The following is a 24,615-nucleotide window of genomic DNA, read 5'->3' as shown; positions in this document are numbered from 1 at the left end:
GCATGACTAGTGGTTTAGTTCCTTTTTTCTTCACCATGCCATCTCAGAAGGCATGGTGACTGCTTGACTCTATCTTCATTATCAGTGAAAGGGGCATAATATTTGCTCTGTGTAGTTGTGACTATCAAATCAGAGAATATGTATCTGATTTGAAAAATCTCTGTAAAGGAGGAAGTGATATGTAAATGTGAGGTATTATAATTAGGAGAGTATTAGTTTTAAAATGTTCTCTTATTTCGCTACAAATCAGTAAAACTAATGAAAATTCTGATTCTTTAGATTGAAAGTGGAAATGTGGATGGAACAGGTCGAACGATCCTGGTACACCAACTTTCCCACCCCTGGGGAATCGCAGTCTTTGGTTCCTTCCTTTACTACACTGACGAACATTATGAGGTTATCGAAAGAGTTGAGAAGGCTACTGGGGCAAATAAAGTAGTCTTGAGAGACAATATTCCAGATCTGAGGGGACTTCGAGTTTATCATAGACGCAGTAAGTATTTGTCACTCAAACACATTCATGGATGTATAGTGCACATTCACACATCTACACACTGTAAACACACGCCCACACACTCCCATGTACACACACATGCATACAAATTGAAGTTACCCCAAATATTTTAAAAAACAATGAGCATGTCTTAAGCATGGCTAATCTGGCATCAGAAAGGCCAAGTTGGCTTTAGAGTAAGTTTGTTTTCTTTCTTTTCCCATCACTTTTAATTCCTAACTTTGCTTTTGCTTCATAGCACTCCCTGACATATAATCTACTTGTTTATTTATTGTCTATGTTGCTTATAAGAATGTAACCTCCATACAGGCAGGCATTTTGTCTGTCTTGTTTACTGCTCCATACCTAGTAACAGAAATAGTGCCTGGCACAGAGAAAGCGTTCAGGGAGTGTTTGTTGGATGACTACCGCCGGACAAGTGCTACTTTTGGATCTTATTCTTTCAAAGATAATCTAACTTTTGCTTTGCCCCTTTAAATTAGCAATATGATATAGTGATTACTTTTTACAGTGTTGACATATATTATAGCTTTTAGTCTCCAACCAAAGATTATCAATTTGTTTCCTGTCCTATAACCTAGGTTTGTTAATTGGTATTTATTTTTTCTCCCTCTCCCCTGTTCCTGATATTTATTTTTATTGCATGTGAAAAAGTGCATGCTATAAAAATTAATATCTTTATTCTTATAAAGAATATTCTTTAAATATTTTATATACAAATGCCCATCACATTGTCAATCACGTAATTAAAGTGATATGATTTTAAATGCATAGGTCAAGAGGGCAAAAATGAACAGATTTATATACTGACCTCCCTAATCCTTGCAATTATTCTCAGAAGAAAAACAATTGAAGCCCTATTCTCTATAACTATTACAAAATATTTGGGGTACTGTTTTAATACTGTTAAGTGTTATTGTATAAGCTCTAGTCTCTCTAATATAGTTTTTACTTCGTTAACTTAGCTACTGTATGTTTGTTATTAATTTTTGTAATGAATTATTTGGCAACCAAATTTTAAAAATTTGAGATGGAGTGGCAAGTAGGTAGGGTCACAAGTTACAAACTGATTTTTTTATTTCATTTAGATGCGGCCGAATCCTCAAATGGCTGTAGCAACAACTTGAATGCCTGTCAGCAGATGTGCCTGCCTATACCAGGGGGACTGTTCTCTTGTGCCTGTGCCACTGGATTTAAACTCAATCCTGATCATCGGACCTGCTCTCCATATGACTCTTTCATTGTTGTTTCAATGCTGTCTGCAATACGAGGCTTTAGCTTGGCAGTGTCAGATCATTCAGAAGCCATGGTGCCAGTGGCAGGCCAAGGTATGCCAACTCCAGTAAAAGTGAGATTTTACTCCATCTGGTGCCAAGTTGAAATCCTTGGTGTACTAAAAGCATTTCTTCATGTTTGGCTTCAGCAAATAATGAAGATTGTCTTTCCCATTAAATCACCTGGTTCAGCTTAAAGTGGTCCTGAAACTTTAGTATGCACCCAAATCACCTGGAGAGCTCATTACACCACAGCCGAAGCCCCATCCCCAGATTTTTCTCATTTAGTAGTCTAGGATATGGCTAGAGAATCCACATTTATATTATAACGAATTCCCAGGGTGATGTTGCTGGCCCACAGACCACACTGAGGACCACAGGCCTTCAGCAATATAGAAGGTAGCAAGAGTTTGCAAGAAGTATTACAGATTTGGTGTTCAAAAGAACTGTGTTCTGACTGTTCAGTGGAGATTTAGGGTAGAAGGTATGCTAGTATTTAACATAGTCCATATTTGTTGAATTGAAGTAAAAGAGTTCATAGTATTGGTGTCTCATTAATAATCATATTTGTGTAGCACTTTATGCTTATGAACTGTGAGTATATCAAATGATAACTTGCCTCCTAGCTGAACCAATGTTTTTAGGTATATGCTACCATAAGAGGAACTAAGAGTTTTCTAGCATACAAAGAGTATGTCACAGGCTAAAGACAGAAAAAAGAAAGAAAGAAAGAGAGAGGAAGGAAGGGAGGGAGGAAGGAAGGAAGGAAGGAAGGAAGGAAGGAAGGAAGGAAGGAAGGAGTAGAAAGGAAAGAGAAAAGGATGAAGGGATGATCAAAAGAGTCAGAAATGAATCTGGAGAAGGATTTGGCGTCTAGCACCATACATGCTCCTGCTTGATGGGCATATTAATATTTACATGTGCTCATGACTCATTGTTTTTCCATATCTAAAACGTTATAGATCTAAGTTATCATCTTATAAAAATATTAAAATTTCAGTGTTCTTTTCCTCCCTACTTTTCATTTAAAAATTTTTCAAACCTGGAAAAGTTGAAAGGTACAGCAAACATTTTTATACCCTTGACCAAGATTTGACAATTGCTAACATTTCGCTCTATTAGCTCTCAATCTGTGTGTATGTGTGCGTGTAAATACATATACATACACACTCATTTTTTATGAATCTTTTGAAGATGAATTTTGGATATCATGATACTTTACCCCTTCATACTTTAGTATACAGCTCTGAAGGGCATTATCATCTAATATTCATATTCATGTTTCTCCAGTTGTCCTCAGAATGTTTTAGTTAGCTGTTGTTCCAGCCAAGATCTAATCAGGATTCACGCATCGCTTGGGAGTGTCTTGTTTCTTCTAATCTGGAGTAGTCACCCCTAGCTTTTTGCTCTGACATTGATGTTTCGAAGAGGCATACCTGCTGTCTTTTAGACTTTGTCTCAGTATTTCCTCATGGTGTCATTCAACCTTTTGGTTTATACCCTACATTTCTCATGAAATGGAAGTTAGGTCCAATTGTTTGTTAGATCAAGGTTAAACACATTTGGCAAGAATACTCCATAGGTGATGCTATGTACTTGATACAGAATCTTATCAGGAAGAACATATGTCAGCTTGTCCTGCTCTTAGTGATTTTTGAGTTTGATCACTTGATTAAGGTGGTCACCACTAAATCCTTGCTTTTTAAAGATATATTTTTCCATTTTTTAATTGGTATGAAATCTGTGGAGTCACACTTTGGCCCTGAAAATATCTTGCTTTACAAGCACCTTTACCCACTGGTTTTAGCAGCCATTCATAATCTTTGTCTGAAATGATTTTTTAGTTGGGCGATTCTTTTATAAGGGAAAACTATCATTTTTTCCCCAATTTATCTTTTTTTTTTTTGAGTCAGAGTCTCGCTTTGTTGCCCAGGCTAAAGTGAGTGGTGTGGCATCAGCCTAGCTCACAGCAACCTCAATCTCCTGGGCTCAAGCAATCCTGCTGCCTCAGCCTCCCGAGTAGCTGGGACTACAGGCATGTGCCACCATGCTCAGCTAATTTTTTCTATATATATTAGTTGGCCAATTAAGTTTTTCTATTTATAGTAGAGACGGGGGTCTTGATCTTGCTCAGGCTGGTTTCGAACTCCTGATCTTGAGCAATCTGCCCGCCTCAGCCTCCCAGAGTTGTAGGATTACAGGTGTGAGCCACCGCACCCGGCCCTACTTTGGTCTTCCAGTTGATCCATTTGGCTAGGGAGTGGCTCTTCGGTTGGCTGCCTGTATGCTTCTGACATGGTCACATGAGTGTTTGAGTGCTTCCTTGCTTTTTTGTACATAAGCTGCTCCATGCTCACCTGGTACCTTCCCAGCCCAAACCTACAATCAACCATTTCTCCCAGGAGCCAGAGCTCCTTATTGTGGGAAATGGTGTTTAGAAACCAAGATCTGGGTGGTAGTTGTGTTCATGCATCTGGGAAGAAAAAAAAAGAGTTTTATTTTATAATGGGGAGATGATCAGAGCAGGGGGTTGGGAATGAGGGTTTCAGAAGAAGTTCTAGTTCCAGCCAGAGCATTGTTTAATGATCTTTCCTTAATCATTCCAGGACGAAATGCGCTGCATGTGGATGTTGATATGTCTTCTGGCTTTATTTACTGGTGTGATTTTAGTAGATATGTGACATCTTATAATGCAATTCGTAGAATTAAACCAGATGGGTCATCTTTGACAAACATCATCACAAGTGGGATAGGAGAAAATGGAGTACGTGGTATTGCAGTGGATTGGGTAGCAGGTATGTAAGCTATATATTGATTTTATTGTGTTTGCATCTCGGAGGTCTTATTTTATGCTAGAAAGTTTAACCTAAGGACATGCGTCACAGATTTGTTTTTCTAGACAGTTGTTGAAATCATTTAAGATAATTTCAATTGTACATTTAGATTAAGCCATGTGTCTATTGAATAAATGATAAGGTGCTTCACTGACAAATTCATAACTGATTAAATATATATATATACATACATACACACACACACATATAGTTCTCTCTCTATCTGTGTGTGTGTATATATATGTAGCAAGTAGAATTAAGTTATGAAAAAAATGTATCAGCAACATTTCATATTGGCCTGATTTCTCTAGAAGTATATCGGAATAAAATCTGTAGGCCTTGGTAGCAGTATTGATAGTTCAACGACAGACTTTCAACTACACGGAATGAATAATTTTGGATCATTCTCTATTTAGTATACCATTTTCATACCATTACCTTTGTATTCTAGCATTTATAATGTGCTATCATGCCCAAAGGGAGATGGACTTTTGGTGGCTTTAGAAGGTCCATGGGATCAAAACGTCTATATTAGTAAGAAAGACTAGAGAAAAACCTCATTTTAATCTTAGACACAAAAAGCATTTGATAGCATCACTACAATCTGAGATTGTGCTAGGTCTTCCTCTTTGCTACTTTCATCAAGTTATCAGAATGTATATTTAGAGTCTTTGGAGTAAACATTCAATGTTTCAGGTAGAAGAGGAAGGACATTCTGGAAAATATACCTTTCAGTAGAATGTGGGCTATGAGGTTTGCTATGAACTCTAATCTACCCTAAAAGCTTAAACTCAGGTTTTTATTTATCATCTTGGAAAAGACAACGTATAGAGACCAAACTTGAACCTCACATATTTTTGTTCTGAATTTGAAAAGATATCTCTTTTTTCTTCTTGGTTTTCCATTCATCAACATGCTCTTTCATTTTCCTGTAGGAAATCTTTATTTCACCAATGCCTTTGTGTCTGAAACATTAATAGAAGTTCTTCGGATCAATACTACCTACCGCCGTGTTCTTCTTAAAGTCACAGTGGATATGCCTAGGCATATTGCTGTAGATCCCAAGAACAGATACCTCTTCTGGGCTGACTATGGGCAAAAGCCAAAGATTGAACGTTCTTTGCTTGACTGTACCAACAGAACTGTGCTTGTGTCAGAGGGCATTGTCACACCACGGGGCTTGGCAGTGGACCATAACAATGGCTACGTTTATTGGGTTGATGATTCTTTAGATATGATCGCAAGAATTCATTTTGATGGACAGGAATATGAAATGATTCGTTATGGCAGTCATTACCCAACTCCTTATGGCATCACTGTTTTTGGAAATTATATCATATGGGTGGATAGGAATTTGAAGAAAATCTTCCAAGCTAGCAAGGAACCAGGGAACACAGAAGAACCAATAGTGATAAGAGACAATATAGACTGGCTAAGAGATGTGACCATCTTTGATAAACAAGTCCAGCCCCGGTCACCAGCAGAGGTCAACAACAACCCTTGCTTGGAAAATAATGGTGGGTGTTCCCATTTCTGCTTTGCTCTACCTGGACTGCACACCCCAAAATGTGGCTGTGCCTTTGGAACTCTGGAAAGTGATGGCAAGAGCTGCTCCATTTCAACAGAAAATTTCCTTGTCTTTGCCTTGGGTGATTCTTTGAGAAGCTTACATTTGGACCCTGAAAACCACAGCCCACCTTTCCAACCAATAAATGTGGATAGAACTGTCATGGCTCTAGACTATGACAGCATAAATGATAGAGTCTACTTCACACAAAGTGTAAACCTTGAGCGTGGGCAGATTTCCTATGTCAGCCTTTCTTCAGGGATCCATACCCCGACTGTCATTGCTTCAGGTAAGTGTACTCCAAGTGATGCTTGTCTTACAAGTAGACACAATGGAGTCAGCACACACAGATGACTGCATATTGAGGCTCTAACACCCTTGTATGTGTGTTGTGTGTGTCTGTTGGTGTATGTTCAGATATAGGGACTGTTGGTGGCATTGCCTTTGACTGGATCAATAGAAGACTTTATTACACTGACTACACCAACCAGACGGTTAATTCCATGGCTGAAGATGGGACTAAGCAGTCTGTGATAGCCCGTGTTTCCAAACCGAGTTCGCTTGCGTTAGATCCTTGCAGAGGGTATGCCATCATCTTTATTGTATTTCTGTCTGCTCATTTCTGGAAAGAAGTGGCCTGAAATTATTTTTTGTTTATAGAGAGAAAATGTCTTATGGGCGTATAAAACTATGGCTATAGATTCAAGGGTAGAAGAATATTAAGCGATGGGAAGGAGGGTGCAGCACTTATGTCAGTACTCTGACTCAGTACATCCCTTTTGGGCTAGTTGTGTGGGTGGGAATGGAGTAGGGTTTCTTTTGCCTTATTATTGGCAATTTGCAATTAAAGTATGCTGCCTTTTTTTTTTTCTTTCTTTAAAGTAAAGAGGTCTGTGAGGTTCCTTGTGGTGAATTAATTATGATTCCTCTTCTATGGCTAGGTACCTGTACTGGACTGACTGGGACATTAATGCTAAAATCGAGAGAGCCACATTGGGAGGAAACTTCCGGGTACCCATTGTGAACAGCAGCCTTATCTGGCCCAGTGGCCTGACCCTGGACTATGAGGAGGGTCTTCTTTACTGGGTGGATGGTGGTCGGTATGTGTCTTTGGTTATTCATGTAGATGTCAATAAGAAGAGTTTTCCTCCCATTTCCAAAGAAGAAGGATTTGCGTAATGTAATGAAAATATAATATGCCTTATAGACATTGCTAAATTGTAGAATCACAGTTGTAGGAACTATATTATAGTCTGGCTTGGTGAACATACCTGTAAAAATTTATCTATATCATAAATTGAATAATTATGAACTGAAAGACATCTAAAGGTGCATTACAAAGTACATTTACAGTTTTCAACCATAATTAAAAATGCATTCACTCAATTTATAATTACAAATGTAATTACCCAAATTATAGCCTGCAGGACCTAGGTAACTGCCATAAAGGTTGAATGACTTTTATTCATTATTATTGATTTTTATTTATAAGAGATAGGGTCTCACTCTGTTATCCATGCTGGAGTGTAATGGCACGATCATAACTCACTGTAACCTCTAGTTCCTGGGCGCAAGCAATTCTTTGGCTTTAGCTTCATGAATGGGTAGGACTACAGGCATACACCACTGTGCTCAGCTAATTATATTTATTTTTTGTAGAGATAGGGTCTCACTATGTTGTCCAGGCTGGTCTCAATTTTCTGGACTCAGGTGATCCTCTTGCCTTGGCCTCCCGAAGTGCTGGGATTTCAGGAATGAGCCGCTGCATCTGGCCTAAATGACTTTTAAATGCACACTGATATTAAGTTTTTTCTGAGCTTTAGCATTGGTTATCTTTTCTAATAGACTTTTCTCTGGCGAACTTCTCAGAAAGTTCAATATTTTCCTTTTGTCAACTCTAATTTTGTATGTAACTTTTCCAAGTAATGCCAGAATGTGTCACATTCCTGTCATCTGAAGGGATTTATGATTCTCATTATTGTTATGGTTCATATCTCCATGTCAGGAATCTTAACTTTTCTTGCTTATTTCCTCATAATTTAGGTCTTTTGATGCTGTGCACCTAACTTAACATCCTGATCTTTTTGTTATTCTCTCATTTGAAACAAAGCAGTGATGCTTTGTTTCTAAATTTGGGTCATTCTAGGCAAACACCTAGTTACCCAAAAATGTCAGACCAAAAAAATCGCCAAGGGTGTGGAATGGAAAGATAATTAACATTTATCGAGAGTCTGCTATGTGCCCAACACCAAGTTCCATGCATTCCATGGATCGTTTCATAATCTCCTATTTCTAATTCGTTTTGTAGGATTAGCATTAATATTTGGAGGTCAATGATTTATATATGCCATCGTTTGAGAAGCAAACAAACCCTCCCATCGCCAGGAGAAACATTACTAGCTGCCATATGCCTCACTTGAAAAGAAAGTTGAGGGCTTGTTTAAAGCAATGGTTAGATGGTTAGGCTCAGGATTGGGCTGCCAGCTGAGAAACTTGTTCATTCTAAATTTTAGCAATTTTTTTTTTTTTTTTACTTTGTTTTAGGCAGAGGATTGAACGCAGCACTCTAACAGGCACGCAGCGTGAAGTCATTGTCAGCACAGCTTTTCATACTTTAGGCTTGACTCTCTATGGCCAGTATATTTACTGGACTGAATTGTACACAAAAAAAATTTACCGAGCTGACAAATATGATGGGTCGGGTCAGATTGCAATGACGACGAATTTGTTCGCCCAGCCCTCGGGTATCACCACCGTTGTGAAGAACAAGCAGCATCAGTGTAGCAATCCTTGTGATCAGTTTAATGGGGGCTGCAGCCACATCTGTGCACCAGGTAAGATTAAAACATGGAAAATACTGATCCTGATAACAACTGATAAGGAAGGCTGAAGGAACATTCGGTTCTAACCGGAGGAAAAAAATCCAAATCCTTTCAGGCTAATTTATAAAATAGATGCAGGGTTATATTTTGAGAGGAAGGCTTTGGTGGGCTTCTATTCTATTCAATATAGAGCATTTTATGAAGGTATTTTAAATTCCTTCTTGGTGGTTGTATAAAACAAGATGAGGGCTTTGTCCCTCTTCCTGAGTTGAGTAGGTTTTCCATCAATGAGCTTACCTTCCTTATGAAGGAATTTTAACTTTTCTGCTTAGGGGGTATTATTTATAGTTGGAAATATTTCCGATGATATCTGAGGTTGTGATCTTGTGTGTATCATGGTGCATTTTACAATAAATTCATGGAAAGATGTGCCTTTTGATATGATTGCTTTGCAAATATTGCTGAGAAGAGTCATTGCTTTTTCGGATGAGAAATAGTTGTTTAAAGATTAGAGTGAATTAGAACATTTGTTAGAAATTGGTGGTTACTTTTCTTGATGGGAAAATGACTCAGAATATAGTGTAAAGGTTAATGGGCAGAATTTCCACGAGGAGACAATGTATTGATTGCTATGCTAATCTTTTGCTTCTTCTGGGCCTACTTTTCTTCAGGTCCCAATGGTGCCGAGTGCCAGTGTCCACACGAGGGCAACTGGTATCTGGCCAACAATAATAAGCACTGCATTGTGGACACTGGTACGCGATGCAGTGAATCCTATTTCACCTGTCCCAACGGACACTGCATCATGGAAGAGTGGAAATGTGATGGTGACAATGACTGTAGTGACGGCAGTGACGAGTTGGAAAGTGTCTGTGGTGAGTTGGGCTTGGCACTTTTGTGGAAGCTAATAACATCTTTATGCCTTTTTTGGGGTACATACACAGTACCAAACTGTGTGTAAATGGGCTTGAAATTTGTGCCTACACATCTTATTCAGGCTGAAAAACATTTACTCTGATAATGCAAACTGCATTTCTGTTTTTTTTGAAACAGTGTCACTCTGTTGCCTTGGGTTGGGTACAGTGGCATCATCATAGCTCACTGCAGCCTCAAACTCCTGGGCTCAAGGGAGCCTTCTGCTGTTGCCTCCCAGAGTGCTAGTATTACAGGCATGAGCTGCTGTACACTGGCCTGCATTTCTGTTAAATTACCTCTGTAGTGGTTAAGAACAAAAGCACTGGATTAAACTCCTAGTCATTCTATTTTCAGTTCGTATAGCCCTGGGAAAGTTACTTAGCCTTCCAATCCTCAGCTTCCACCTGGACAGTGAATAATGCACAGTGGACTTTCTCAGGGAGTTCTCAGGTTAGTTACTTTTTTCCAGCAGACAGCTATAGCAGCCACGAGTTTTTATTTTCTCAAAATAAAACTGTATTTGAATGCTTTTCTGTGATTGAGAGAAATTGAGATTATAGAGAAAAAGAGTGACTGATTTTTGCTTAAATACTTCATTTATATAAAGAAGGTATAAACATATTTTGCCTAATGGAACTAATTCAAAATGTTATCTCACTTTGCATGCAGTCTGATTTGCAGCCGTTTTTGTCTTGAAAGGTAAACACACAGTGTCCATTTTATTTAATTGTATCTTTTTAGAAGTTAGGATAAGCTTTAATCAAGGGGGATTTTTCAATATGTTCTCCTCTTCTTAGCACTTCACACCTGCTCACCGACAGCCTTCACCTGTGCCAATGGGCGATGTGTCCAATACAGTTACCGCTGTGATTACTACAATGACTGTGGTGACGGCAGTGACGAGGCAGGGTGCCTGTTCAGGGACTGTAATGCCACCACCGAATTTACTTGCAATAATGGAAGGTGCATACCTCTTGAGTACGTCTGCAATGGTAGAGACAACTGCCATGACAATAACTCCTCTGATGAGAAAAACTGCCGTAAGTTTATCTTTAAGTGCTTGTTGTGCTTTTGGGTGTGAAGTCTTAGATCATTGGAGATGAAATTTTTATATCAAAACAAAGGCTTTAAACTAAATATTCATCTAAAACATCAGTTTTCTTGTAATATATTCTACTAAATGATTTTACAGACAACTCTACCTAACATTTGAATTATTCATTTAAACTAATGGATCTATACAACTGTTGAATATTTTAACCTTGAGTATTTTTTCCTTGGCTTGTATATCTGCTAGATTAAAACTTCCCTTGCTAAAAATTTTATTATCTTAAAGCCTTAGCAATAGTGACAAAAAATGATTACATAAATGCATTGTGGTTAATGTTCGCTGTGCAAAAAGCTGTGTTGGCCAAAATGGTTTCTCTCTTTAGTTTTTCTGGTACATAGAATTTTAATTAACTGATTTTTCTAAACTTTCTAGGATTTGTACCTGAGCATCTTGGAAAAACAAAAGAGTGGACTTAGCCACTTATCCAAGAAGACCTTGTTTTGTGATATTTAGAAATTACAGTGTTCATTCCTATTTGACTTTCATTACTTCTAGGCCTTTCCTAATGGTCAGAGCTAGGAAATACAGTTTTTAAAGAAAAAATAAATTGTTTATTTTTTAGATTTTGTAATCACCTCTCTTCTCATGCTTAAAATTTTGGTTCCTAATGACATTAAGATAGTTACTTATTTGTTTTATTCTACAGTAATTTCAAAATGCTTATAATAATTTCAAAATTATTATAAGCACACAGATAATACCATTAATACTATTAATAGTACTTAATGCAAGGTTCTTATTTTTAGATTATGTCCCCCTAGAGATATGCAGTCAAAATACAGGTTTTAAAGACACTCCATTTTTTTTCTCTGTAGGATTATGCTATCAATTTGATGTACAGTTACCTTCATTTGTCACTTTTTCCAATTTTAATTTCTTTTTTCCATTTTTATTTCATTGATTTTTATTTGTACAAAATAATGTACATGGTTCCAAAGTTGAAACTATACAACAGGTGCATTTACAGAAGTCTTTCATGTCTTTCTGTCCTCTCTGCTCCCCCATGTTCTTCTCAATCTATCTAGAGAGGTAACAGTTTTATTCGGTTATCTTTTCTTTGTTGCTATCGTTTTTAGTATAAACATCTCTCTCTCTCTATCCACACACACTTGTACACACATTCATATCATCCTTTTTTTAATTAAAAGATAACAGTGTTTTGAATCTTGCTTTCTTACCATTAATCATATATCCTGGAGATCATACTGTCATTACTTCAATATTTGTGATCTTCTTTATTCCTTTAATAGCTACATATTACTCCATTGTGTGGATATACCAGTTTATTTAACCAAGAGTGGGGACTTAATGAAATAAGATGATTTAAATTACAAATGAGCCCCTATCTCCCCCCACCACCCCCTGTATCAGTTGGATCACTGATAGCAGGATCTATCTCTGAAAATGCCTCCCTTTCAGTGGTTTGAGTTTTGCAATAGATCTGTTAGCATGGACATTGTTTGCCATGCCTATTTGGTGGATATGTTCTCAATGATTATCTGGTTGTCTTTTTCAAGCTGATCGCACTTGCCAGCCTGGTTACACAAAATGTCAGGGTACAAATATTTGTATCCCTCGCCTTTACTTGTGTGACGGAGACAATGACTGTGGAGACATGAGTGATGAAAACCCTACTTATTGCAGTGAGTAAGATAAAACTACTTCTCTTTCTGTCCTGCCGGAGATGCACGTCTTGAGCTAACACAAAGATACATAGCTTGGGTATTTGGGCTAATTTCCAGTGTCATCTCAAATTGACTTTGTAAGTAGTTGCAGTAGGCAATTGCTTTAGGATATGACTGCAGGGTTATGAGAAGCTCCTTCTCTTTATTCCATGACTGGAATCCCCAGACCCCAAATATTGCTTCCAGAGATCTGCTGCACTCAGAGAGTCATTTTTCTGTGTTGATGGACTTCTGTCTCATGGAATCTACATTAAGCCCTTATAATTTACTCCTAATATCATTGCATTAGCCATCAGGAACTGAAAAATTTCAAAAACCTCTATTTCATATTTAGCAATTTGGTTTATTCGGAGAATTTATAGCTCAAATTAAAAGGCCTTTCTTAAGCTTGCCAACTTCCAGACAATTAGTGTAAATAGATGTATAAGTTTAGAATTCAGTCATTGCTCTTCCCTGTTAGGGGTATATGTAGTTAAACTCTGATCACTGGTACCCTCCCAAGGAAAGCAAAGGGCATGACAATAATTTGTCACCAGGCCAGGCTACAGTCCAAGAAGAGGAATCTGTTGTAATAATATCAGCATGAGGAAGCAGAATTCAGGTTGCAGCAATGAGATAGGGTTAGGCAGATTGGATTTATTGCTGACGTTTTAGGGATCTCAATGTTCAAACATAGGCAGAGTCCCCCATTTATTCAAATAAAAGCACCATATTACAAGGATGAATAAGAGAAAAACTTTGCCATCTCTCTAGAATCATGGTCTAACATGGCTTAAAAGTTGAGTGTGAGGTGAGCTCAAATATGGTGATACTGTTGTTTTTGCTCTGAATTATTATTTCAAAATAATTTATTCTTTTAATTTTATAGTGGGAAAAATAAAATAAAGACTACTTGTGCATAATTTGTGATTTCATTTATCACAATGATAGTTCTTCAGTATTTTCTAACAAATACACTTTATTTTTTGGATTTCTTGAATCCAGAAAAAAAATTCCTGGAATTGAGGTGGTATTGCCTTCTTTCTCACTCCTGTATTCCTCCCTCCCCACAGAAAGCTTACACAAAAGTCCATTTTCCAGCCTCAGTCTTCCTCTCTTGCCGACTGTTATCTAGTTCAGGGATTGTTAAGACTGATGAGAACATACTGTGTGTGTTTTGTTCATTGGTTTTATCTTCTTTCCTTCTGCAGCCATTCACACGTGCAGCAGCAATGAGTTCCAGTGCACATCTGGGCGCTGTATCCCCCACCACTGGCATTGCGATCAAGAAATAGATTGTTCTGATGGTTCTGACGAACCTGCCTCTTGTGGTAAGAGACTAAACAAGCCTGGAAAGCATTATGATGCAGCTACACATCCTCAGTCTCTTCCAGCCACTTCAAATACAGACTAGTGTTGCACTCCCTGCCCCAGCTGTCAGCTGGGTTGCTGAAACCACTCAGCAGACATTTATTAAAGACCTGTTAGTGCACAGTGCTATGTGGGGAGCTGATCAGTATATGGAAGTTGCTGATTGATGCCAATGAATAGAGATTATGTTGGTGATACACCCAATACAGCGCCTGGCTAATTTTAGTTGACTCTCAAATGGAATTTCTGTATTTCAGTTCTAATACTATTGGAGGATGCAAAAGTGATTGAATTATCATACACACGGGGAACGGGCATATTATGGGCACATATCCTCTTTCTTTTGTCTCTGTGCCAGTTTATGAAGTGAGGTCCCATGGCCATTTGAGCTTCCCAAGAAGTTCCAGGGGCCCTCTTGTTATATTCCTGGACGCATCTGTGCCCTGTTTGTAGTTGGAGGCTGCTGTTTACTTTAGCAAATTCTAATCTGTTAGGGCTGTCCAGAAAGGATCCAGCCATGGTTAATATAACAAGAATGGTTACATGGCTGGATCCTTTCTGGACACCCCTCTTTTATCCAGGCATGATTTTCTTCATTGCTTTTTTTATTTGTCAATAAATCATATTGTTATACAGAGGTCAGAAAACTACGGTCAGAAAATTGCCCATCTTTATAGGTAAAACTGTATTAGAAGCAACGTCAAGTAGGAGTGACAGAACATATGGCCTGTAAGCCTAGAATATTTACTATCTAGTTAAAAAGAAGTTTGTTCACCCTTGTTATGTAGTCTTCATATTCCTTTTTAAATGACTATAATATTCCGATGAGTGGTTATATTATTTGTTGAGTTAACTGCCTCTATTATTAAGCATCAGGTTGCTTTTATTTTATTCCTCTATTATAAATATTACTGCTGTAAATATTATCATATATAAAATGTTTTATTTTGGGAATATTTTCTTAGGATTATTATTCTAGTTTTATAGCTGAAGTCAAACTGTTTTCTATTCCTGTTTTTTCTCAGGTTTAAATTCTGTGGCTACTAGTTGGAGAGAGGTATTTAGAGCTCTCCTATAGGTTCTTTTTCCCCCAAACTGAAAGTTTTATAGAAAGCAAATGGCACATAGAGTTTTGAGGATGTGTAAAGGAAATAATAACTGTGAAGTGAGTGTTAGAGATTCATTCAAATAAAAGAATTATTGGTTTAAATCGAATTTCCAAACTTCTCTGTGGCAACCAAAGTCATAGTAATAGCAGTTAGAACCAATTGCCTGACATAATTATATAAAAATAAACACCGAACCTATATATGAATACATTCACATTGCAGTAATTCAAGCTATAATATGCAGAAGCTTGTGTGTATATATATGTGTATACATACACGTGCGCGCACGCGCACACACACACACACACACACACATATTTAAGACAGGCTCTGGCTTTGTCACCCAAACTAGAGTGCAGTGGTGTCATCATAGCTCACCACGACCTCAAACTCCTAGGCCCAAGTAATCTTCTTGCCTCAGCTTCCTGAGTAGCTGGGACTACAGGTGTGTGCCACCATGTCTGGCTAATTTTTCCATTGTTTTCTTTTTTTTTGTACAGACAGGGTTACACTCTTGCTCAGGTTAGTCTCGAACTCCTGGCCTCAAGCAATCCTCCCACCTTGCCTGCCAAAGTACTAGAATTACACATGTGAGCCACCATGCCTGGCCCACAGAAGTGTATTTTAAAGAAATAAGTTGTATACAAAAAAGTAAAATTCACATTTCTTCATCCTTCTCCAATTCCCTCACTTCTCGAAGATAATCAGAATTAATGGTGTGTGTGAATCCTACTTACCTTTAGCTATATATTGTGATATATAGTTCTTAAAAACACAAATGCAGTTTTATTCTATATATTTTTCTGCAATTAGCCCCCCATTTTTTTTTTAGCTTAATAATATCTTGTCAGCATGTCAGAAAATACGGTTCTACCTTGTTCCTTTGCACCGCCAAATGCATCTAAAATATGGATGTTCCATGTGTTTTTATCCTTTTCCTAACTATTGGGCATTTAGGTTGTTTCCATTTTTCCACTATGGAATGAACATTCTTTTAGAAACCTCTTTGTGCATATGGGGGAAGATGCTTATAGACTAGATTTCTATAAATGGTTCTTTTGTGTCAACAGGGATATGTCTCTTCAAAATGTCTGGCCCAGTGTACACACCTTTCACTCCAGCTTCTGAAAAGGCCGGTTTCTCCTCACTGTTGTCATTGTTCTGTGTCTTTAACAGCTACAGTTAAATTTTTCTTTTGTCTTGGCCTAATTTGAGGGAGCCCTGGGTTTTTGGGCCTATGACGACCTGATTAGTTAAATAGGAAAATGTGGGGTTTGATTAAAGAATTTGGATCAGTGATTTCTAATTTAAAGTAGAAGAGTGACTTATTTTAATTCAATAAATATTTATTAAACACCTATGTCTATTAAAGCACCTACGTACTTTTGGGCTGCATCAGTGAGTGAGACAAAGATCTCTGTCCACATGGAGCTAAGTATTCTAACAAGGGGAAAGAGGCAGCAAATAAGTAAATTGTATAGTTTGTTGAAAGTGGAGGTGGTTGCACAAAACAAAATGGTTTTAGATGGAAAGTAGATTTTATTAATAAATTAGAAAGATGTGAAACAGTAGGTAATTTATATCATCCTTGGGGAAAAGACTTATTTCTCTACCTGTAGGGGACTACTAAATCTCATCCTAGTCACCAAAGATAATTAAGGCTTTGCACTGTCAGTCAACTACTTTTGCCTCAAATCATTGATCGCTGGTACGAGTCTCACTGGAGTCCCTGCCCTAGGTGTTTCAAACTAGGTAATGCTCTGTCTCGAATTTTCTAGACAACCCATGTTTAGCCAGCTTCTCTCCAGAACTCGGGACTACAAACCACTCTTTTCACTGAGTGTGCTCTTTATCTTTTTAGGGCACCCTGACCGAACCTGCCAAAGTGATGAGTTCAAGTGTGATGGTGGGAGGTGCATCCCAAGAGATTGGATCTGTGATGGTGATAATGACTGTGGGGATATGAGTGATGAAGATGGAAGGCACCAATGTGGTAAGTGAAGCTGGCAAATTCCTCTTGGAGTCTCATTCCTGGGAAACACTGTGTGTTTGGAGAGTCTGATTGCAGATTCCTCTTTAATTGAATGGACACTGGCAGAATGTTACTTTTGTTTCTTCACTCTGGAGCTGTTTGATGTCATCCACCTAAATGCTTTAGAATGATGAAAAATGACTTTATATTTCTTTTTTGTGTGTTTGGCTAATGGAAGTGTCCTACATTTCAAGAACAAATAAAGAGAACTTAGCCAGCCTACTCTTAATAGTAGCTTTAACAGTGACATAGTTAACTGTGTCCAGTTTCATCTGTCACCCTAAAGCTGTTATGGGGGGTTGTTATTCCTCTTCAGTAGATTATGGAACACCATTCCCAACACAGTATGGAATTCCTAGCTAAGGTGTCTTAAAAGAGTGTCATTCCATGGTAGGACGATAAAATCAATGGCTTCTGATGTTTGTGTTTGATGTAGCCTCATGTGTGACTTGGTGGTGGTCCATAGTGATGCATATACTGTATCCACAGAAGTGGGTGGGTGGCAGTTACACATGCGTGGTTCATAGCATGTTCTTTTCTTCCACCTCCTATTTCCAAGACCATCTTCCTTCTTTTGTCTCCTGTTCACCTGCAATGAGATTGGATAAAATACCTTTTCTTATGATTCCATGGGCATTAATGATTCTGTGTCAGCATCTCATCTCTTCCTTAAGCATCATGGTTTCTGACAACTCTTGTTGACATACACCTCTGCTATCTACCCTAATTCTGCTTGGGGTGGTAGCTATAATGTAGTTGATTTCAAACTCCTGACCTCGAGCAATCTGCTCACCTAGGCCTCCCAGAGTGCTAGGATTACAGGCGTGAGCCACCATGCCCAGCCAACTATAATGTAGTTGAAAAAGCACTAAATTGGGAGGCAAAAGAGCTGGTTTGAAGCCCTAACTCTTTCTCCTTCTAATTCTATGACTTTGAGCCATCTAGCCATTTTGACCTTCACTTTCTCATCTGTAGAATTGGCGTAAAAATACCTTTCTCACATTGTGCTTGTGTGCTTAGTCTTTGTGAACTAAAAAATGTTACCAAAATGTAAGGCATTTAGTATCCAATTAACAAAATGGGAGTGGTTTTCTGAAGCTCTAGAGGGAAAAAATATTATCTTAAATTAATTTTAAGAAAAGCTAAATGAAGTGTTTTCATATGTTGATTTCTTACTTTGAAAAAGCCTAGGTCCAAAGCAATTAAAATGGAACTTTTGGGAAGTATTTTTATTATGATCTATTATTACCATAGCAATGTGATATGTTTATCCATTTTCCTTTCATTTCCTTTCATCTCTCAGAATGGTAAGTAACATAAGACAAGAGAATTGACTGCCATGCTGAGCTCTCATATGGTTTTTACATTTTTATTTTATTTTTTTATTTTTGTATATTTATTTTAGCGTATTATGGGGGTACAAGTGTTAAGGTTACATATATTGCCCATGCCTCCCTCCCCCCTCTCATATGGTTTTTGATTCTTGTGTGCTTTGGTTTCAGAGAATCAGAACTGCTCAAGTTCTGAGTTTTTCTGTGCGAATAGCAGACCTCCAGCCAGGAAGTGCATTCCCCAAGCCTGGGTCTGTGATGGCGATGCGGACTGTTCTGACGCCTACGATGAGCGTCAGAACTGCACCCGGAGGCCGTGCTCTGAAAACGAGTTCACCTGTAGTTACGGACTCTGCATCCCGAGCTCCTTTAGGTGAGTGGTCCGCGTGGCAGGTCTGACTTATCTGTTAAGCACAGTGGCCACAGTGCCTAGGGCCCACGATGCTTTCGGTGGCCTATGAAATGAAAATGTTGGGATTCCTTTTAAAATCAAAAGAGAGACAAACTTTTAGGTCAAAGGAAGTATTTTAATATATAGTATTAGCATATATGGGTTTATACCAATGTAGTCATTCAATATAGTCTTTAATGTTTTTTGAAGGAAGTGGCCCAAGAAGACATACATTAAATGTCTAGGGCCCGTGAAAGGCATAATGTGGCCTTACACGGAGGGCCAGGGAGATAGATGGAGTGGGCTGCATATAAGAAAATTCTTTCTTAAGCTTGTCACCTTCCTAGTTTTTCATTCGGAGTAGAAGCACAGGTACAAGAAATATTCTATTTTCCTCTCTGCTATAAGAAAAGAAGCCGTTCAGTGCCATGCAGGAGGGCCAGATGTTCTGGTGCTCTCTTTTTTGAGAGAAGTTGGAAATCTGGATTTTGTTATGAAATACTCTGATTTTAAATGCTGGCAACAAATTTTAAAATTATTTAAACACTATGTGGGTCAAACAGATTCAGCTCACAGGCTGCCATTTTGAGGAATCTCTCCTGCAGTGTTCTGTTGTTTGATTCCTTACCTCTTTCTTCATATAAACCACTTCAAATGGTTTTTATACTTTTCTTAATGCCCCAACTTTTCACCTTGACTTTAAAAATCTTTGGACAGAGAAGAAGAATGATTTTTTTGTAAGGTTCGATCCTCATGGATTAGAATGGTAAGAGCATTAACAAAATTAGGGGAGCCCAGGAAGGAGTTTTCTGCAGGTGGGAGGTGAATTTAATGTAGTAGGACTTCTCAGGTGAAAGTATGTCTTAGGCATTTGGACATGTGGAACTGGTGCTAGGAAGAGATGCCATATGTGCCAAGGACTGTTAAAGGACCCACAGGCATGCTGAGAGCAACAGGAACTGTCAGTTTACGGCCTGCCAGCAAAGGAGATGGGAAGAGACTATGAAGTGAGAGCAGAGCAGCAGATGCTGGGCCGTTTACTTTAGGGGCAGGCAGCCCTTGAGCAGATGCTGAAGGACCACTGGAATACAGTGTGGTGTAGAACTGGGTGTTTGTGTTGTGATCCTGAGGAAGGAATAGGAGGCTAAGTCGTGTTCTATGAAGGCTGCAAAAGGAGCAGGGACTCAGCATTATAACCAAAAAGGACAGAGATTAAAGAAGTTTAAAGATTTAAATGTTACCTAGAAAATGTCCTGTGTGGAGTGACTCATGCCTTGATGAGGCCCGAGTAGACAGGGCAGAGAAATAGAGTTTGTGCACTGATAGCCAAAGATGCCCAGGAGCTGGGCTGTCTCCTTGCACTTCAATATCCTTTGTCTGTGTTTAACTGATGGATTTATTGTAGTGAAAGTGAATAATCCTTTATGTATGTTTTCTCCCTACCTGCTCAAAAGTTCTATCATGTTGTAGTTCTATTTAGGTTTTCTGAATTTGGTAAATAGTTAAAACCATTAATCTTAGATATCACTATATTCTGAACACCGAGGCATGGAGTCTAGGAACTAGCAGGTCTTAATTTTGATCAGACTCTAGGTTATATCTCATTACTCCCTTTCTGAGCTTTCTGAAGCTCTCTGCCTTTGTCATTACTATGATTTCACAGATGCCTTACCCCTGCCCGACCAGACTTTTACTGAAGTCATTCATCTTCTCTTTTGTTTTTCCTTCCCTCCATCCCTTTCCCTATATAAATTCTATGCGTCTGAAGTGGCCACCAGCCTCCACTGAGAGGGCTGTCAGTGTATGTCCTCCTGCTTGCTTGCCAGAATGTGTGCTCCCTGTTTGGTTCAGTGGGACAGGAGATCATTTTCCTGTTGACTTTTTTCTCTTGGCTCATTACTGATGCTGCTAAAAAAACATGCATAAGGCTGGGCTTGGTGGCTCACGCCTGTAATCCTAGCTCTCTGGGAGGCCAAGGCAGGTTGATTGCTTGAGGACAGGAGTTCAAAACCAGCCTGAGCAAGAGCAAGACCCTGTCTCTACTATAAATAGAAAGAAATGAATTGGCCAACTAATATATATAGAAAAAAAAATTAGCCGGGCATGGTGGTGCATGCCTGTAGTCCCAGCTACTAGGGAGGCTGAGGCAGGAGGATTGCTTGAGCCCAGGAGTTTGAGGTTGCTGTGAGCTAGGCTGATGCCACGGCACTCACTCCAGCCTGGGCAACAAAGCGAGACTCTGTCTCAAAACAAACAAACAAACAAACAAACAAACAAACAAAAAAACATGCATGATAAGACTGATGGTGAGCAATTCTCTGCAATACTGCCTGAAAGTTTGGTGATTTGCTTGCCTAATTGACTTTTTTCCTTTTGGGTTGGATCTAAATTAGAGTGGCTCACAGAATTTCAGGAAAAACTGTACTGTCCTGATGATGCCTGGGAATGTTGGGTCCCAAGATAGCTTTTGGTACTATAACATGCCTTCCTTCTTTTCCAATATTCCATGCTAATCTTCTAGTTTGCCCTCCTTTCCATCACCATAGCTCACAACAGATGGCAGCAATATTATAGTGAAATATAGATTACGACTGCTAATGCAAACATTATTCCAATGGGAAGATGCTTTCTAATATAAAGAAAGCACTCACCCTGTGAGTTTTCACTTGGGTATGGACACTTATATCATATAGTTACCCAGGATATGGCTAGTGCCTAAGCTGTCTCATTAATTGATGAATAGATCTGATATACACCAAAATTGCCAAAGTTGCATTTAATTAGTGTACCAACTACGGAAAAAAATGAATGCAATTATTTCTAGTAGCTCTAGCACATTTCTAGTGGTAGCACCAGGACCTGGGAAAGTTATGTGGACTGTTAAATACTGAATTCTTCTGAAGTTTGGGATTAGTGGGGTAGGTGCAGATTCTGGGGGAGAGAGGACTGGTCATCTTGTTATTGAAAGGTTGATCTGGCATCCAGCTGGATAGAGAAGGATGCAAAGGCCCAAGTGGGGGAGAGTTGAGGTTTGTTGTCAATCTCTCTGAAAGTGGCACTGGGTCTCTAACACAGGTGTGACCGTCGGAATGACTGCGGTGACTATAGCGACGAGAGGGACTGTTCATACCCGACCTGCCAAGCACACCAGTTCACCTGTCAGAACGGGCGCTGCATTTATCGGGACTTCGTCTGTGATGAAGACAATGACTGTGGGGATGGCTCTGATGAGCTGGAGCACTTGTGCCACACCCCCGAGGCCACGTGCCCCCCTCATCAGTTCAAGTGCAACAACGGGCACTGCATCGAGATGGGGAAACTCTGCAACCACATAGATGACTGTTCCGACAACAGTGATGAGAAAGGCTGTGGTGGGTATAAGGGAAGATTTGGGAAAATCTCCCCTTTTTCGAGACTCAATGTGGATACTCCAGCCGTTACTACTTATAAAGACTTTCCCATCTGTCTTCTAACTAGAAAGTTACCAGAAAATTACTATTGCTCATATAGCAAAAGGCAAGTATTTTTTGGTACATAAGGTAGGTAGGCAAACATTTTTGGACTAATTCTTCAGTTAGGCTGTCGCTAGAGAGAACAAAAGATGAACAAATATTCAGGTCATCACTTAGGATCATTGCTAAATAAGGTGCCCAAGATGAAGAGAATGGCATTGATTCTCATTGAATCCTTGGAATGACTTGTTCCCCAAAGCCTCCCTCTGCTAGGACTCGTTAATCTCTTCTTCATTTTCTTCCTTGGGTGATTGAATGGGAGAGTTTTGATCTCTCTCTCACCCTAGTCACCACAAGGAAAGCAGTCGTGAATATATAATACGGGTACTATTTGCTTAGTACCATCTTGACCTCTATAATATTGGCATTTCATGCTTTGTGGTGTTTAATCCTTGCTATCATTGTTTCATCTATGTTGTCATTGTCTCCGTAATAAAAATTTAAATACTTGAGAGAGAGACCATATGTTTTCATTTATTCCACTGATTACTTGTCATCAGCACCCATTAAATGTAACCTAACCCTAATCGACCCAGAAGTGCATGGTGGTTTCTGTTTTATAGGAAAGATCAGACTTACATGAAGCAGCATAAAAATCAAATGCTAGACAGAGAAACTGAGACAATGCTATGGAAATTTAGAGAAAGGAATTTCTATGTATAATATTTTAAAAATCATGCAAAAACTGGTTATTTGCTCTGCTACAAGGGAAACTTCCATAAGTTTCTACTGAAGTTTCAAAAACCACAAATAAATTAAGAAAAATAATGTGATTACTTATATTATTCATTTATTAACAATTTATAGGGAACTTTCTTATATTTAGTCCTAATTAAAATAGATTTTCATTAGGTTTTAATTTTGCTTTATCTAAACTATAGGAATTAAATTCTCAATTGTACATGATTCAAATTTAAATTTTTAGTTTGAAGAGAAACTGATCTCCACTCTTATAACCAGAAGAAGTCCTAGTGATCTTGTAAACTCTCTTCCTTTTGCAAATAATAAGACTGTAGCCCACAGATGTGAAATGAAATGTAAACTCGTGGCAGAAGTAGGCCTGGATTTTGCAGTGCATGAAGTAATGTTTAACCTATTGCCCCTTGGTGAGTAGAGAATTCGTAAGAACATGCTCTCCTTCTGCTGTAGGTAGTTTTGGGTGAGCTTGGCCATGTGTCTCAGGACCAGCCAGAGGTTCACCTAGTATTGTATTGCACCTGATGTTGAGCTCATGCCATCTGGCGAGAGGCAAATGTGTGCATCTCTTTGCAGCTCTGTGTTCAGTGATGTCACTCTGAAAGCTTGAGATTGGCCATGGTGTGAATCGTCACACCACTGAGATGAAAGATCCTACAAATCAGAGTTTTCTTTTCCCTTAAAGACCTGTTTTACTTGCACCCTGGCTAGACTCTTTTCTTCTCATCTCTAATAACTGCCTTCTACCCACAGGTATTAATGAATGCAATGACCCTTCAATCAGTGGCTGCGATCACAACTGCACAGACACCCTCACCAGTTTCTATTGTTCCTGTCGTCCTGGTTACAAGCTTATGTCTGACAAGCGGACTTGTGTTGATATTGATGAATGCAAGGAGGCGCCCTATGTCTGTAGCCAGAAGTGTGAGAACGTAATAGGCTCCTACATCTGTAAGTGTGGCCCAGGCTACATCCGAGAACCAGATGGAAAGACCTGCCGGCAGAACAGTAACATCAATCCCTATCTCATATTTAGCAACCGTTACTATTTGAGAAACCTAACTACAGATGGCTACTCTTACTCCCTCATTTTGCAAGGACTGGGCAATGCCGTGGCACTAGATTTTGACCGAGTAGAAAAGAGATTATACTGGATTGATGCAGAGAGGAGAGTCATTGAGAGAATGTTTCTGAATAAGACAAACAGGGAGACGATCATAAGCCACAGACTACCAGGTGCAGAAAGTCTGGCTGTAGACTGGGTTGCCAGGTAAGAAAACACTGATGAGCTTTTTAAAAGTTCAAAAAAGAAAATTGGAACCGTGATTTCATCTTGATAGGAAGTTAATCTTTTCAAATTGGGCTAATACGTGGGTACATTTATTGCTTCTGCGTGCTTTTTTTCTTCTTTGTATTTAATACTCAGATGGGATACCATAGGACTTAAATCTAGTTATTTGTACAGTTTATGG

The 24,615-nt window shown here is 38.8% G+C and overlaps 1 protein-coding gene across 1 annotated transcript in view; it reads left to right on the top strand.

Moving 5' to 3' along the window:
• Positions 1-24,615, top strand: part of LRP2 (LDL receptor related protein 2) — a 188,309-nt gene that overhangs the window by 115,159 nt on the left and 48,535 nt on the right. The window contains exons 36-50 of the mRNA XM_012781883.3: positions 280-493; positions 1,603-1,842; positions 4,395-4,583; positions 5,558-6,478; positions 6,607-6,772; positions 7,131-7,289; positions 8,734-9,023; positions 9,683-9,886; positions 10,724-10,966; positions 12,555-12,680; positions 13,913-14,032; positions 17,043-17,174; positions 18,716-18,917; positions 22,011-22,306; positions 23,897-24,413. Of these exons, the coding sequence (XP_012637337.2) occupies positions 280-493; positions 1,603-1,842; positions 4,395-4,583; positions 5,558-6,478; positions 6,607-6,772; positions 7,131-7,289; positions 8,734-9,023; positions 9,683-9,886; positions 10,724-10,966; positions 12,555-12,680; positions 13,913-14,032; positions 17,043-17,174; positions 18,716-18,917; positions 22,011-22,306; positions 23,897-24,413 (4,019 nt within the window). The remainder of the gene's footprint in view (positions 1-279; positions 494-1,602; positions 1,843-4,394; positions 4,584-5,557; positions 6,479-6,606; positions 6,773-7,130; positions 7,290-8,733; positions 9,024-9,682; positions 9,887-10,723; positions 10,967-12,554; positions 12,681-13,912; positions 14,033-17,042; positions 17,175-18,715; positions 18,918-22,010; positions 22,307-23,896; positions 24,414-24,615) is intronic.

The sequence above is a fragment of the Microcebus murinus genome, chromosome 8, assembly GCF_040939455.1.
Source record: "Microcebus murinus isolate Inina chromosome 8, M.murinus_Inina_mat1.0, whole genome shotgun sequence".
In the NCBI taxonomy this organism is placed as follows: Eukaryota; Metazoa; Chordata; class Mammalia; order Primates; family Cheirogaleidae; genus Microcebus; species Microcebus murinus.
This window is presented reverse-complemented; position numbering and strand designations above follow the sequence as displayed.